This window comes from Labeo rohita, chromosome 23 (genome assembly GCF_022985175.1).
Source record: "Labeo rohita strain BAU-BD-2019 chromosome 23, IGBB_LRoh.1.0, whole genome shotgun sequence".
Classification (NCBI taxonomy): domain Eukaryota; kingdom Metazoa; phylum Chordata; class Actinopteri; order Cypriniformes; family Cyprinidae; genus Labeo; species Labeo rohita.
The window spans coordinates 2560607-2576955 of NC_066891.1; the positions used below are offsets into that span (position 1 = coordinate 2560607).

The 16349-nt window shown below is 35.2% G+C and overlaps 2 protein-coding genes across 3 annotated transcripts; one reads left to right on the forward strand and one right to left on the reverse strand.

Moving 5' to 3' along the window:
* The first annotated feature begins 1773 nt into the window (after positions 1–1773).
* On the forward strand, positions 1774–8475 carry LOC127155007 (reelin domain-containing protein 1). 2 transcript variants are annotated; one of them, XM_051096930.1, is made up of 5 exons: positions 1774–1862; positions 3323–3558; positions 3636–3861; positions 3989–4113; positions 5884–8475. In XM_051096930.1, the coding sequence occupies exons 2-5, from the start codon at positions 3324–3326 to the stop codon at positions 6783–6785; spliced, it is 1488 nt and encodes a 495-aa protein (XP_050952887.1). In that variant the 5' UTR covers positions 1774–1862; position 3323; the 3' UTR covers positions 6786–8475. The 2 variants fall into 2 exon arrangements, with proteins under 2 accessions (XP_050952887.1, XP_050952886.1); XM_051096929.1 differs by having other exon boundaries at positions 1788–1858.
* A 95-nt stretch (positions 8476–8570) lies between these two features.
* Positions 8571–15974, reverse strand: slc10a7 (solute carrier family 10 member 7). Its single transcript, XM_051095734.1, has 12 exons — positions 15804–15974; positions 14867–14949; positions 14649–14785; positions 14157–14232; positions 11946–11984; positions 11791–11826; positions 11572–11655; positions 11307–11472; positions 11167–11218; positions 10870–10943; positions 10640–10785; positions 8571–9127 (listed from the first exon to the last, which is right to left on the reverse strand). Exons 1-12 carry the CDS (start codon positions 15901–15903, stop codon positions 9110–9112), a joined length of 1011 nt encoding a protein of 336 aa, XP_050951691.1. The 5' UTR covers positions 15904–15974; the 3' UTR covers positions 8571–9109.
* Positions 15975–16349: the final 375 nt, after the last annotated feature.

The following is a 16349-nucleotide window of genomic DNA, read 5'->3' on the forward strand; positions in this document are numbered from 1 at the left end:
AATGGTTAGCGGGGCTCGTTCCGAAGTTCCGATCTTACTCAAATGATTCTCGAACCTGTTGCAAAGTCCCACTCTAAATCAAATGATTCGCGCTCCAAAATCCCGATCTGAATCAAATGATTCGCGAACCCGCTGTGAATCCCGATCTGAATCAAATGATTCGCAAACCCGCTCCAAAGTCCCGATTTAAATCAAATGATTCGCGAACCCGCTCAGAGGTTGCAACACCAATCAAATGATTAACAATTGTGAACCATTTCAGATCGGGACTTACAACGAATCCTTCAATTCGCGAAATGATTCACGAACCCGCTCCGAAGTTCGATGATTCGCGTTTTGCGCGTTGAAGACCCGATCTGAATCAAAGGATTCGTGAACCATCCAAATGAAGTCCCAATCTAAATCAAATTATTCACGAACCCGAAGCAAAGTCCCGATCTAAATCAAATGATTCGCGATCTGCACTCCGAAGTTTCGATTTGAATCAAATGATTCGCGATCCGTTTGGAGCGCTTTGAAACAGTAAAATATTTTGCAGCGCTATGGTAAACAGTTTAGGAGTTTCACCCATCACTGTGTGCTTTTTTCTTTAAAATCATTACAAGCGATGTCGAAATTCGTAAATATAGCTGTTTTTTTTGCTAGTGAATCGCTTGAAATGAATGATCTGTCTCGAGTTTGCGGTTCTAGCATAAATGACTCACTCAATTGTATCGATTTGGCTCTTCCTCCGCTTTGTGAATGTTCAGCTATGTTTAGTCGACACCGAAAATATGGTGAAAGTCTGATTAAAGTCTGTTAGTTACTGTTCTTCGAGAGTTTTAGTAAATACCCCTATTAACAAGGTTAACATGTTTGTGTGTTAACAGGTGCATGCTATCAGATAAACAGCTATCTCCACCAGGTGAGTAATAATCATAATAATATTACACCAGGTGAGTAATAATATGTGCATTAATTGCATAGATTATATTCATATATAAATAAATGGTAAGCCTTGTGATTCTGGTTGACAGGCCTTGTGTGCACATGCACTGCCTGAGTGTGTACCAGCTGTTAATCACTGGCTGAGAACTGCAACAAAACAGGGTACAAACACACACAATGCATGCAAATAACTGATAGAATCATGATATATATTTTGAATAATATTGTGTTTTAGTTAATAATGTTTTGTTTATGTCTTTCTGCAGATGTGCAGCTTTTGGAGAGGATGCTGAAGAATCTCTCTGATAAGAGATGAAATGTCTGTAGTGTAATTTGAGAATAAATTTTCACTTGCTGAAATCAGTGTTTATTGGAGTTCATGAGATGGGGATGCAGTGTGTGTGTGTGTGTGTATGTGTGTACTTGTTTTTGCTAAAATGACCAAATGTCCCCACAAGGATAGTAAAACCTGAAATTTTTGACATTGTGGGGACTGGCTTGAGGTCCCCATGGGTACAAAAGCTTATAAATCATACAGAATGAGTTTTTTTGAGAAAGTAAAAATGCAGAAAGTTTTCTGTAAGGGTTAGGTTTAGGGCTAGGGTTAGGGTAAGGGGATAGAAAATACAGTGTGGAGAGTATAAAAACCATTGCGCCTATGGAGAGTCCCCACAAGGATAATAAACCAGACTGTGTGTGTATGTGTGTGTTTGGAGGAGGAGGAGGATGTGGTGGTTCCTGGATCAGCAGCTGTTGCACATCCTGGACCAGAGAGAGAGAATAAAAGACATCAGGATAAAAGGAAGGCAGGATTAGAAAAGAAAACAACTGAAATAGGTGGGAAGTGAGTGAGAGAGAGAGAGATGAAATTCCAAGTGAGGAACTTCTCAGTTTATGTTGCACTGACCTGCAGGACAGAAGCTTCTTCAATGTAAGTATGTATTTAATTTATATCATTGATCACCTGAATACATCATATGAATATAATATTTAATCGTATAATTTAATGGTTAATTAATATTTCATATTATCAAATAATATAAGTGTAGATTTATTATATATTTACTAAACCAACTATTAGTTAACAATTGGAATTTGTTTTAAAATCAAATATTTACAATTCTAGAAACCAAAATTATATCTATAATTTAATGTTCTATCTTTAAATATTTAATATTTATGAACTGACTAAATTAATAACATATTTTCATCTTTTAACAAGCCTGTAATATTTGTTGTTTTATCATGTTTTATTGGTTTTAATGAAAATGATATTGTCATATTTTACTGTTTCTTTCTGCAAGGAAGAGTCTGATTATAGAACAGAATATTCTGATATATAAATTGAAAAATAAGTAATTAAGATAAAAATGAAATAAATCAAATAAAAATAATTACATTTACAAATAAATATAAATAAAATAGTAATAAATAATTAATAATAAAAATAAATAAAAATGCACTGATTCACATGGAACTTCTTAACTGATAAAGTGTAAACTTTCAATGCAATGCAAGTTGCTTTGAAAAACGTTTTTTTTAAACAATTTCATATTTTTAAAATATTAACACAATGTAAATTTTGTTGCTAGGAGTTTAATGTAACAAAAACACAAATGCACACTACCAGTCAAAAGCTTGAACAGTAAGATTTTAATGTTTTTTTAAGGAAGTCTCGTCTGCTCAACAAGCCTGCATTTATTTGATCCAAAGTACAGCAAAAATAGTACAATTTTGAAAGCTGAAGTTTTAGCATCATTACTCCAGTCACATGATCCTTCTGAAATCATTCTAATATTCTGATTTGCTCGTCAAAAATTGTTTATTATTGTTGTTATGTTGAAAACAGCTGAGTAGAATTTGTTCAGGTTTCTTTGATGAACAGAAAGTTCAGAGGAACAGCATTTATCTGAAATAGAAGTCTTTTGCAACATTATAAATGTCTTTATCATCACTTTTTATCAATTTAAAGCATCAATGCTAAATAAAAGTATTAACTTCTATAATTTCTTTCCAAAAAAAAAAAAAAAAAAAAAAAAATTCATGAAAAAACTGTACTCAACTGTTTTAAATATTGCTAATAATAATAATAATAAATGTTTCTTGAGCAGCAAATCAGCATATTAGAATTAATTCTGAAGGATCATGTGACACTGAAAACTGGAGTAATGATGCTGAAAATTCAGCTTTGACCACAGAAATAAATTACATTTAAACATATATTCAATTAGAAAGCAGTTATTTTAAATACTAAAAATATTTCACAATTTTAGTTTTTGCTGTACTTTTAATCAAATAAATGCAGGCTTGGTGAGCAGAAGAGAATTCTTTAAAAAACATTAAAAATCTAGTGTATATATGTCTAATAGCAGTCAAACATTCATGTTTTTACCAGAATGTGCATGATGATGATGATGATGACAATGCTGATGAAGGCAGTTTTGGCTGGTTTTGTGATTGTGTGTGTGTTTCCCACCCATGGTGTGTGTTTCTCTCGTGGGGCGAGCGTTTCATCATGTGTGACCATGAAGCCCGGCCACATCAGCTCCTTCCCACAACACACACACACACACTCCACCGTCACCGTCCGCACCAGCCGATCAGTGTACCTGCCACAACACACACTCACAGGTAACACACGTCTGTCTATCCATCCATCTATCTATATATTTATGTATGACTAATAGTTTGTGTGTTGTTCTCCTCAGTAACAGTTCAGAGTTCCCGGGCATTTATGGGGTTTCTGCTTCAGGCTCGCTCCGTTGTTGAGGACCGTGTGGTCGGTGGTGAATTCACGCTCCACCCTCCCAGCACACACACGCTGTCCTGCCTCAGCACGGACGACACGGTCACACACTCGGACAAGATGCTCAAGAGGAACCTGTCGTTCAGCTGGAGGGCCCCGACACAACCCAGCGGAGACCTGCGCTTTTAGTAAGAAAATTAGCAGTGTAGTTCAGCTAGATTAAGAAAAGATTTAGAAAAGCAGTGTTATTAGACCAGCACAGATGTGTAAATTGAGTGCACAAATGTGACCGTTTTATTCCCTTACTCTCTGCAGCATCACACTGGTTCAGTCCTATTTCGTGTACTGGTCCCGAATCAGATCGGCAGTGGTGCATGATGGGACACGCAGTTCTCAGATCACTGACAGCATTACAGGACAACCGATGGTGAACACGACAGGTGATTATGACCAACAGACACATATTATAAACATAGTAAAAATTAATGGACCTGAATTTGACTTGGGTTCGAAAGAACCTAGCAATCACTCAGAACACCTTAGCAACCACCTAGAATGCACAATGAACTGTGTAGCAACCAACTAGAACATTCTATAAACTACTTAGCAGCAATTTAGAACACCCTGGCAACCTACTAACATTCTATATTCTCCATAGCAACAATCCAAAACAAATGTGTTGCAACATGCTAAAAACTAATGCTAGGTAGATTACTTTCAAAACTGTAAAATCTAAAAAAAATAAAATAGTAGACTGATTACAAATTACATGATGAAAATTGTAGTCAGTAATGTCATTTAGGTTACTCATTTTAAGTAGTGTATTCTGACTACATTAGGATTACTTTTAGATTACTTGTTGTGACCTAACTTATCGTTAGTAAAAAAGTCTATTAAAATATTTATTGGCATATCACTCAAGACTTGGTGATATAAAAATTATAATTAAACTTATATTAAATGTCTTAATATTAGGCCTAAAATGTGTTTTAAGTCAGTATTGATGAGGGTTGTGTGATCGTTGAATAATATCAGTCTTTAAATGCAAGATATTTGAAGTCTACCTAAAGTATACTTGCAAAAGTTCCACTTTAGCACAGTAAAATATACTTCAGTATATCCTTAGTTTGACTTCAGCACTATACTTGAGCACAATTAAAGTGCATTGTGCACATTATTAGTTGACTTTAAGTATATCAGTTTAGTATACTGAAATTAAAATTGCAGGGTATTTTTATTAAGTACATAAACATGTAAATGTATTTGTAGTATACTTAGCATGAAATAAATATATTTCAAATGCATTTCAGTATATTTATTTTTCATCTACATTACACTTTATTTGCTCTCTTTTATTTTGTGAAACCTTGCTACGTATAGGCCCACAGTCTTATGGGGGTAAGTACTAAGTACTACATTTCTGGAATCTGATTACATATTCCAGGTTACAGGTAATCCAGATTACATTACCAATTACTACCAAAGACTATAGAATAATCAAGACATGTCACTCGTTTAGTTTTGAATGGGAAAAATGCTACGCTCAATATGGCTTCTCTATCAAAGAAAGCCCCCCCTTCTGAATTAAAGAGCCAATCACTATCGGTAAAATCAGCGACAGTCTCAAACAACCTAGCAACTGCATAGCAGTGTCTTCAGGTAACTGAGCATATTAGCATGAGGAGCATTGCAGTGGTGGGTTTTAACACCACTTAAAGAGATAGTCCTCCCAAAAAAGAAAATTCTGGTAAGTAAGGACATTGTTACAATAGTCCATGTGACATCAGTGGTTCAACCTTAATTTTATGAAGCTACAAGAATACTTTTTGTGTGCAAAGAATAAAGTTACACTGAATAAAGTCGTTATTTTTGTTTTCTTTGTGCACAAAAATAATCTTGTAGCTTCATAAAACGAAGGTTGAACCACTGATGTCACATGGATTATTTTATCAACGTCCATACCACCTTTCTGGGCCTTAAACGTGGTACTTGCATTGCTGTCTATGCAGGGTCAGAAAGCTCTTGGATTTCATCAAAAAATAACTTAAATAGTGTTCAGAAGATGATCAAGTTCTTATGGGTTTGGAACAACAATGACAGAATTTTCATTTATGGGTGAACTGTCTCCTTAAATTTGCTTAAATGCAAAAAAAAAAAAAAATAGCATTTTGCTTATTTTTAATGTTTTGTGTATTTCTTTTTTTGTGCAGCCTCACTACTGGAAAAGATAGGCAAACACACATCCATGTCTACACACACAACCACATCTACACATGCTAACACACACACCAGCACACAATCAACACACACCAGCACACACTTAATGCTTAACACACACATAATCACATCTACACACACTAACACATATGCACCACATAACACACACACCAACACACTTTTAACACGTAACACACACACAACCCCATCTTCTAACATACACACTAACACACACTCGCTAAATGTCACTCAAACACCTCTGTCCTCATCTACACAAATGTTCCCAATCACGTCTTCATCTCAGAGCATCTCAACCTATAACATAAACACACCAACACCTGACAGCACACATGAAACCACTGCTAACAACACACACACCGTCCCAAATTCACTGTTACAGACTCACACATCTATACACACAACAACGCAACAAGCACACACCTACACACACACTGTGTCCCTCCATCCCGATCCCTCCCCGGCTCCCCGTCGAGCTCCATTTGACTTCTTCCCGTCCCGGGAGCCCACAGAGGGCGCCGTCTCCCTGACTCAGCGCAAAAAAGACCCCCCTAAACAGGCCAAAGACCCGTCTGGAGTCCCGAAGAGAGGCGGTGAGAGGCCGGAGCGTGTGCCCGGGCAGAGCGCATCCGAGCTGGGCTTGCTGCTGGGCCTCTCGGGTGCGCTCGGCATGGCCATCGCAGTGGGTCTCCGGTACCTGCAGAGGAAACACTGTCGCAAGCGAACCGCTGTGTCGCTGAATGACCGTAACCATGATGACAGAGGGATCATCCACGTGCAGGAGTGCGGAGACCTAGTGCAGGTGCGCAAAATACGGCAGAACAGTTTCCTGGTGTTGCAGGCCGAGTACAACCTCATCACACCGACAGGGAACTGAATGCGCACACGAAATACTGTTCTTGAAAGAAATCACAGGTTAAAAAGTTTGGGGTCAGTACGATTTTTTGATATTTTTTTCCTCCTCAAAATGGACATGCTAACAACATAAAACGCCCCAGCAACCATCCAGAACACCCTTTAAGACACATAGCAGTCTGTCCATTTGTCTGACAGACTGTAGGTGTGTTCCAATTGACAGGGTCACTACGTAGTGTTCACTGACCCATAATCCCTAAGCACAGCATATGTGTTAAAGTGGACTATGCTGTCAAAAATCACTCATTTGAGCCCTGGAACGCCATCAAAGACAGGCAACAACGGGGTCACACAGATTACGATATAACATAAATATTTTAATTTATGTTTAACTTCAAATTTAAATACATATAAAATAGATGTACAATTATGTATCTAATAAATATAGTCTGAATGTATATGTTTATTGTACTTGTATGACTATTGCAGCTACACTACCAGTCAAAAGTTTTTGAGCAGTAAGATTTTTAAATAAGTATCTTCTGTTCACCAAGCCTGCATTTATTTGATCCAAAGTACAGCAAAAACAGTAAAATTATGAAATATTTTTACAATTTAAAATAACTGCTTTCTATCTGAATATACTTTAAAATGTAATTTATTCCTGTGATTTCAAAGCTGATTTTTTAGCCTCATTACTCCAGGCACATGATCCTTCAGAAATCATTCTAATATTCTGATTTGCTGCTCAAAAAACATTTATTATTATTTTGTTAAAAACAGCTGAGTAGAACTTTTTTCAGGTTTCATTTATGAATAGAAAGTTCAGAAGAACAGTATTTATCTGAAATAGAAATCTTTTGTAACATTATAAATGTCTTTATCGTCACTTTTGATCAATTTAAAACATCCTTGCTAAATAAAGTATTGATTTCTATCATTTCTTTCCAAAAAGCAAAAAATAATTTTACTGAGTAATACTTTGGATCAAATAAATGCAGGCTTGGTGAGCAGAACAGACTTAAAAAGTAAAACATTAAAAATTTTACCTTTCAAAAACTTTTGACTGGTAGTGTAATATGAAAGCCAGTTTCTGCCACTAAATAAAAAATAAAAAAGGTAATTGGGACTTTCTATCTCAGAATTGTGAGAAAAAAATATTCAGTGGCAGAAACAGGCTTTCATAATTTAATGCATCCTTTCTTGACTTCTTACTGACCCCAAACTTTTGAACAGTAAAGAATGTAAATAATTCTTAAATAATTGCCACAGTGCAATGCACTCAAATGGCATGAACTGCATTTCTAATGTGGCTCATTTCATGAGCCACAATTTCTTTAACTCTGTAATCAGACCGGCGAAAGACATCTTTATGTAAAATTTTATACTACATCTGTAAAACAGCATTTTGAGCTTTAGCATAATACTGTTCAATCATTTTGTGTGTATTCTTTCACATATAATAACAAACAACAGTATGGAAATCTAAAAAAAAAAAAGGCACCATATTAAACCTTCTTAGATTTTAAAACAAAAAAGCAGAAAGTGCTTTTGCCTTAGATTGTGGTTAATGATGCATTTCAGTCTAAATACTAGTTTAAAAGCTCAGATTAAACCATTAATTAGTTAATATAGATAGAAACAATAGAGAAGTTTGAAAACAATAGCGTCTATTTAAAGGTAAATTAGTGTATAACTAAATATTCAATCTGTACATGATTTGAAAAAATGACAATAAATGTAATAAACACAGATTTATAGTCACGTTATTGTTTTGTTGTCATATTCTGAATGACAAAACACGACAGTATTTATGACCATCTTTATTGTCTTCAGTAACATAACATGTCAAATGGTGTCGCCGTCACCACAGCTGACCTTTTACTGCATCAAAATAAACAAACAATGAGTCAGTAACACTCTTATTATTAGGTAACTGTAAAGAATGTGCAATTTCACGTTAGTTTTTACTGCTGTAAAAATCCCCAAAGCCCAATGAACAAACTTGAACACACAAAAGACTTTGGAGTTCTCCATGGACGTCTAAAAAACAAATATAAATCCATCTGACAAGGTCTGAGTGCTGTTGAAGTAAGAAAAGATTTTACACTTCATATAAAAATAAAAATATACATTCATGTATCTGTTTAAAAAAGCTCATGGAATCATCTGTAGTCCCTGTACTGAGGCCGGTGGCCGTCTGAGGTCCCGCGGGTCACGTTAAGGCACTTTATCTCACGTATACTGTGCGTCCGCCTGATCGGCGTCTCGTCTGGTTTGGTCTCGTTGTTTCTGGTCTGGTTTGGCTCAGCCAAGTGTTTCACAGCTTCCAATCGACAGTGTTGTTCATATGGGTGTTAGAGTCTGCAAAGGAAGTTAATTAAAGAATTACAACAGACCCAACATGGGATAATAACAAATCATCTGTCATTTCAACATCTTGGGAAACTACAATAGCGTTTTAGTGCCATGTTAAAAATCTAACATTACAAGATTAAAGTCGGAAGATTTTGAGAATAAAGTCAACGTATTATGAAAATATAGCTGAAACATTTCAACTTTACTCTCAAAGTATTTCGACTTTTCTCTTGAAAAACGCTTCAACTTTACTCTCGAAACATTTTCGACTTTACTCTCGAGACTTGAAACTACAATAGTGTTTTAGTGCCATGTTAAAAAAATTTAAAAATCTAACATTACGAGATTAAAGTCTGATGATTTTGAGAATAAAGTCAAAATACTATGAGAATATAGCTGAAACATTTCGACTTTACTCTCAAAGTATTTTGACTTTACTCTAGAAGTATTTCGACTGTACTCTCTCGAAAAACGCTTCGACTTTACTCTCGAGACACGTTTCAACCTTACTCTTGAGACACACTTCGACTTTAGTCTCGAAACATTTTCAACTTTAGCCTCAAAAAGTTTTCGACTTTACTCTCAAAACGTCTTCGACCTTACTCTCGAGACGTTTTCGACTTTACTCTCGAAAAATGCTTTGACTTTACTCAACACACTTTAACTTTACTCTCGAAACACTTCGACTTTACTCTTAAAACACTTCGACTTTACTCTCGACACTATGAACTGTTCATTCATCAACTGAAAACAAACAGCATAGACCAAAAGATCGACTGGGATTTACCAATTGATATTAGTTCATAAAAATTTGAATATATTAAAATCGCTGACACTGCAGGGTGTGGTGTTGAACATGACAAGTTATGAGTCTCATCTGTTGTCCTGTAGATTCACAAATAAAAATGAAAATGTTAATTAAGCAATTAAATGTGTTATTATAATTAAAATATGAAAATTAAATATAAATTCAATTACTAATTTTTTTTTAATATAGCTAATTTAATAATTTATTCATTACTATAAATTATTAACTAAAAACAAAACAAGCTGAAAATTTTGACTGTTCATTGACTGCATGTTATTTGACTAAAACTTGACATCAGAGAATTACAAACATGCAAATGTGTTAAATATTATTTTAAACTGTTACATATTAATTTATACTTAAAGTACATATTTTAAGTCTAAAAGTTTGGCTGACAAAACCATTTTATGAATTTATTATGGAAATTACAGAAAATAGTCCTCAGTATTTAAATATAAAAATATTTCCTGTAAAGGAAACATTTGAGTTTTTTTCCTATATTTAAATAAATTCAACAAAATACAAAATTGAAAATGAATAGTAAATTAAAGCTGGAAAAAATCTTCACTTCTTTCACAAAAACATCTTTACATCTAATAATATGAGATTCTTATAATTCCAACTTTGTATTTCACAAAAAACACTGTTTACATTTTCTCACCATTACTTTACACTTCCATAGGTTTTGGTCAAATCGTTGTGCGCATTACCTTCTGTCTGCCGCTCATCCATGTTCTAATGGAGGGCAGTAAGATGCTACCCAGCAGGATCTGAGCGGGATGATAGATCAACAGAGGCACTGATATGAGAGACAGATGCTCATAACCCTCAAACACGATCTTCAGCATAGGAATACCTACACAGACACATCAAACCAAAGTTTTCAGATAGAGAAGGTAGGAAACAATTCATATTTGCTTTACTCAGATGTGTGTTTTACCTAAAGTGAGGGATTTATGAGTTGCACAAAACATGATGGCAACTGAATCAGCCGCAGTGAAACCAGACGACTTCCTGCAAACATCATGCGTAAAAAAAAAAAAAGATTGAATGTGGTCTGTCACACATTAAAGGGTAAGCACATCAGGTTTAATCAATCAAATGTGCCCAAAATGAGAGTAAATCCCAAAACAAACAGCTTTATACTTATATCGAACAATTTCTAAACCAACAGAAGTCAAGGAAAGACCTACTATCACAGAAAACAAAGGTGTTTTTGTAAACGTATGTTTCTCACCTTGTAGACAAGAAAAATATCAGGGCCATGAAGCTCAACTGAATTGAAAATACTGAAAAACGGGGGAAGAAACAATATTAATGATATACCTTCATAGGCTTACAGCAGATATGTTTCTGTACCGAAAACAAAACACTCACTGATGAAGACGACGATGAGCAGGCTTAGGTGGTCCAGCTCTATGTTGGGGTTGGAGAAGGTGTCGCAGAAGGTGGTGTAGATGATCATGAGCAGAACGACGCTGCTTACCGTTCCAAATGGAGGCTTCCGGCGGTCCAGACACTCTCTCAGGAACCTCCTGCAGACCTACATGCACAAAACATGTTCAATCAATCAATTAACTTCTTGTGTGAAATAATTAAAGCATCAAAACACACTTTCAACACAATTTACTAATGCACTCACCTGTCCGACTATGAGCGGGACGACCACGGTCATGAAGAGCTGCGAGAAGATGGAGGTGAACGGGACAGAAGATGAGGAGCCCAGCTGTAAACACAAACAATATAGTGGGAGAAAAAAAAAATACACTCAGTATATTACAGATTAACAAACACAACATGATTATGGTTTAGTACATTCACAATGAACCGAAATAACAAATGAAAGAGGAATTATACTCACAAACACAAGCAGGAGAAGAGGAGTGACCACAATCCCCTATAGATAGGACAAAGAAATGTGACTCGTTCACATTATGCTTTTATTCCTTTGTTCTTTTGTTTGTCTATTTGTCTTTTTCCCCTCCCTTTTTTGTCTCTCTGTATTATCAGACTTACCAGAAAACTCCCAAATGCTGAATTGAAAATGGCTGCAGCCTGTAAAGAAAAAAAAACATGTACATTAAAAATAAATGTTTATCTACTATGTGCACAATTGTGATTGTCTGGATGTAAAGTTATGATTTGTATAACAAAGTGTGATTATAAAAGTGATTGTAGCACATTTGTAAAGATGTGATAATTGTGGTTGAATTGTTAACCTTACGGTGGAATGTATTTGTAAAGTTGTGACTGCTGTGATGGAACATGTTTTTACAACTGTGATGTGTTTGTAAAATTGTAATTGTTGTGATTGAGTGTTTTTGTGATGGAAATAAGCTTGTTAAGCTGTGACCATTGTGATAAAAGACATCTGTAAATTTTACAATTTTACTTATTTTGTACACAAATGTTGTGATTGTTCTGTTGGAAAGTTATGATTTCTTTAACAAAGTGTGATTTTAACAGTAATCATGATTTTGCGGTAAGGTCTGTTCATAAAGTTGTTACCCATAAGGAGGAATGCATTTGTAAATTTGTAATTGTTGTGATGAAGTGTGTTTTTAAAGTTGCAAAAGGTGCAAGCTTCATTGTAATGAAATGCATTTGTAAAATTCTGATTGTATTTGTAAAGCAGTGATTGTTGTGATAAAATGTGTTTGTAAAATTATGATAAATGTGTTTTTGTAAAGTTGTGATAGTTGTTATAAAATGTGTTTTTAAAGTCACAATAAGTGCAAACTTGTAAAGATATGATCGTTGTGATGTAATGCATTTGTAAAGTTTCGATAGTTGTGATTTAGTGTTTTTGTGAATTTGTCACCCATATGGAGAAATGTATTTGTAAAGCGGTGATAGTTGTTATGGAGCATGTTTTTAAAGTCACAATGAGTGCAAACTTGTAAAGATATGATCATTGTGATGAAATGTATTTGTAACGTTGTGATTGTTGTGACAGAATGTGTTTGTTAAATTTTGATGAACTTGTCTGTAAAGTTGTGATTGTCATGTTAAAGTCATGTTAAATTATAATGTGTTTTTAAATGTACAGTAAGTGCAAGCTTGTAAAGATATGATCATTGTAATGAAATGCATTTGTAAAGTTGTGATTGAGTGTTTTGTGAAGTTGTTGACTATATGGAAGAATGTATTTGTAGAGCTGTGACTGTTGTGATGGAATGTGTTTGTAAAATTGTGATGATTTTGTTTATGAAGTTGTGATGGAGTGTGTTTTTTAAAAGTAAAAAGTTAAAAAGGGTGCAAGCATGTGAAGATATTATTGTGATAAAATGCATTTGTAAAGTTGTAATGGAATGTTTGTAAAATTTTGATGAATTTGTAAAGTTGTGATTGTTGTGATGAAGTGTTTGTAAAGTTGCAGTGAGTGTACACTTGTAAAGATATGATCACTGTGATGAAATTCATTTGTAAAGTTATTTGTGTTTTTGTAAAATTGTTGCCTATATGGAAGAATGTATTTGTAAAGCTGTGATTGTTGTGATAGAATGCGTTTGTAAAGTTGTAATTGTGTTTTTAAAGTTGTGATGGAGCGTGATTTTAAAGTTGCAAAATGTCCAAGCTAGTAAAGATATGATCATTGTGATGAAATGCCTTTGTAAAGTTGTAAAATTGTGATGAATTTGTAAAGTTGTGATTATTTGTGATGAAGTGTGTTTTTAAAGTTACAATGAGTGTACACTTGTAAAGATATGATCACTATGACAAAATGCCTTTGTAAAGTTGTGATTGAGTGTTTTTGTAAAGTTGTTGCCTATGTGGAAGAACGTATTTGTAAAGTTGTGACTTGTGATAGTTTGTAAAGTGGTGATAGTTATGATGGAACATTTGTAAAATTGATATAAATGTTTGTAAAGTTGTGATGAAGTCTGTTTTTAAAGCTGTGATAGTTGTGGTTGAGTGTTTTTGTAAAGTTGTTACCATATGGAGGAATATATTTGTAAATGTGTGATTGTTGTGATGAATGTGTTTGTATAGTTATCGTTGTGATGAATACAAGCTTGTGACATTGTGGTCACTGTTATGAAAGATCTGTAATTTGTAAAATTGTATTGCTCAAGAGGTTTGTTTACATCAAATTGTGTTACTGTTTTTTTTGGAAAGTTATTATTTTTCCAACAGTGGGATTATAAAAATGATTATGACTATATAGTGAGGTATGCTTGTAAAGTTTTTATGGTGTACTGTATTATAGTTCTGTAATTTCTTTACCTCATTTCCTCCAACAGCTTTAGTGAGGATGACAGCAGAGGAAACAGGAGGAGGCATACAAGCAACCGTCTGCAACCTGAGAGAGAGAGAGAAGTTAATAAATAACAACACACATAAATCAGTTAAATCACATTTTTTCCCCACTGTATTTCCAAACAGGATCGAGCAACGCTCTACTATAATTACCCCTGAGTCACGTTGAGCTAATGAATGAGCAAATTTCAGCTAATGGTTGTGCTGTAGTGACTCATAATCTTAAATGTTATAAAAACATGAAAGTCTTTTCTGTCTGTGAAAGGACGTGTGGAGGTTGCAGGTGAACACAGCAACTCCCTCGCAGGAAAATAACCAAAAGCGCCAACACACAAGACCTCTGGGATCCAGTTACACCCGGCGCAAACCTACCAACAGAGACTCCATTCAGCCAAGCGGCGAATAGGTAGAGAGGGTGACTGTGTGCAAGGAGAAGGACTGAAAAATACATGCACTCACCCTCTGAGAAGCCATCCGTTGATCGCCGTCAGAGCCAGAATTTTGAGAAGGAGCCAAATGGCGATGGGGAAAAATACTAGCGTGAATGTCTGGACGAAGAAATGCAACTTTACGTGCATTAATGCACTTGCCAGCTCCTGAAAAACAGCAAAACAGACATTAGTTGTTAAAAAAAATCTATAAATTCATAACAAAAAATAAACTGGTACCAATAATACCTCTGTTTTTAAAGACAAGCCACTGTTAAAGAAAATAACAGATACTGCAATATAGGTGATCGTGAACTCTGGCCGAAGAGGACCTGAAAGAGAACAGACTTTAATGATTATGGGAAAATAATAGCATGAGGTACAGTATTATGCACGTAGAACTGTATTACCATGTTTTGGGACACTTGGATAATGGCACCAGGGTAACAGCGTGACAATTTGGACAGGTAAGCATGGCTTTCTTTAATTTTGCATTGCCGTACAATATAAATAGTATGGTTTATGAACATGGTAGTTATTTGATTTTGTAAAGGGAGGGACAGTCAAACTACATAGAGATTTAGGGATTTCTAAAGTCAACACTAAATTATATAATGTGCCTATTTTCTATACATTCATGTCAGTGGAAAACAAACATACTGATGACTTTTGCTATAACATTTATTTCTGAGAAAACCAAGCTACAATTCTCCCATAGAGAATTATGAACCCAAATCCCAAACGAATCTTTATCAAAACAATGCTTAATGTTTTCACATATACATAAACAGGAAAAACAGACTGGAAAACAAACTTCTGTCTACCCGAACAGGATTATTCAGATCCGGGTGTTGCAACGTGTCACAATGACAACTTGTTACAACCATTAACCTGTTGCCCACGCAAACAACATCGATTAAACACTGTATGATACTATTCAGATGCATTTAGATACATTTGACCGCATCTCACATAACAACTTCTTACACTTTATGCCAAAACACAAATAATCAGTTATTGATCACTCCTATGTTCTGTCACAATTCTGCATATGAGTCATTGCGATCATTTCCTAATGTTGATCACGGCATAGTGCTTTATTATTTCTCCATTAATTGATTTTAAAGTTTTCATAGAGATTAACTGTCCTAAAACGTATCCAGGCGTGGGGTTCGATCATACTCACCTCCTTTCACTCCCACGGACGGCGCTAGTTTGGCGCACGTAATGACGAGCACTATACCGATGATAAACCATTCTTTCCGCACACGAGCGATCAGACCCATCGCCCATCAAACCGACGAGCATCAAAAACCGACGAGCACGGCGTCCGTTGAGCCTCTTTCTTCCGGACACATATGCGATACCGTAACGACCGGAGTCAGAGCGCAAACGCTTTGTGCTTGATTAATATTAATAAGATTTAGAGACAGGCCCTGAGGTAGTTACTTACTTACGGCAGTCTGCTATGGTTCGCTCATGAATATTCACCACTGTTGCGTGTAATAATCAAGTGCGTTTAGAATCGTCAGCATTTGTATTTAAAAATAATAAGCAAATGCTTTTGAATATTAAGTAGACCGTAATGACTCGTATCAGAGCGCAGAGTGAATGGAAATGCAGAGCTGTTTGGTAATTAATCTCTTGCTCACATAAATCTTATGTGAAACTTTTTAATGACATTGTTAAAAGTTTGGTCTTATTTCTTATTTGGTCTTATTGTTCATTTCCT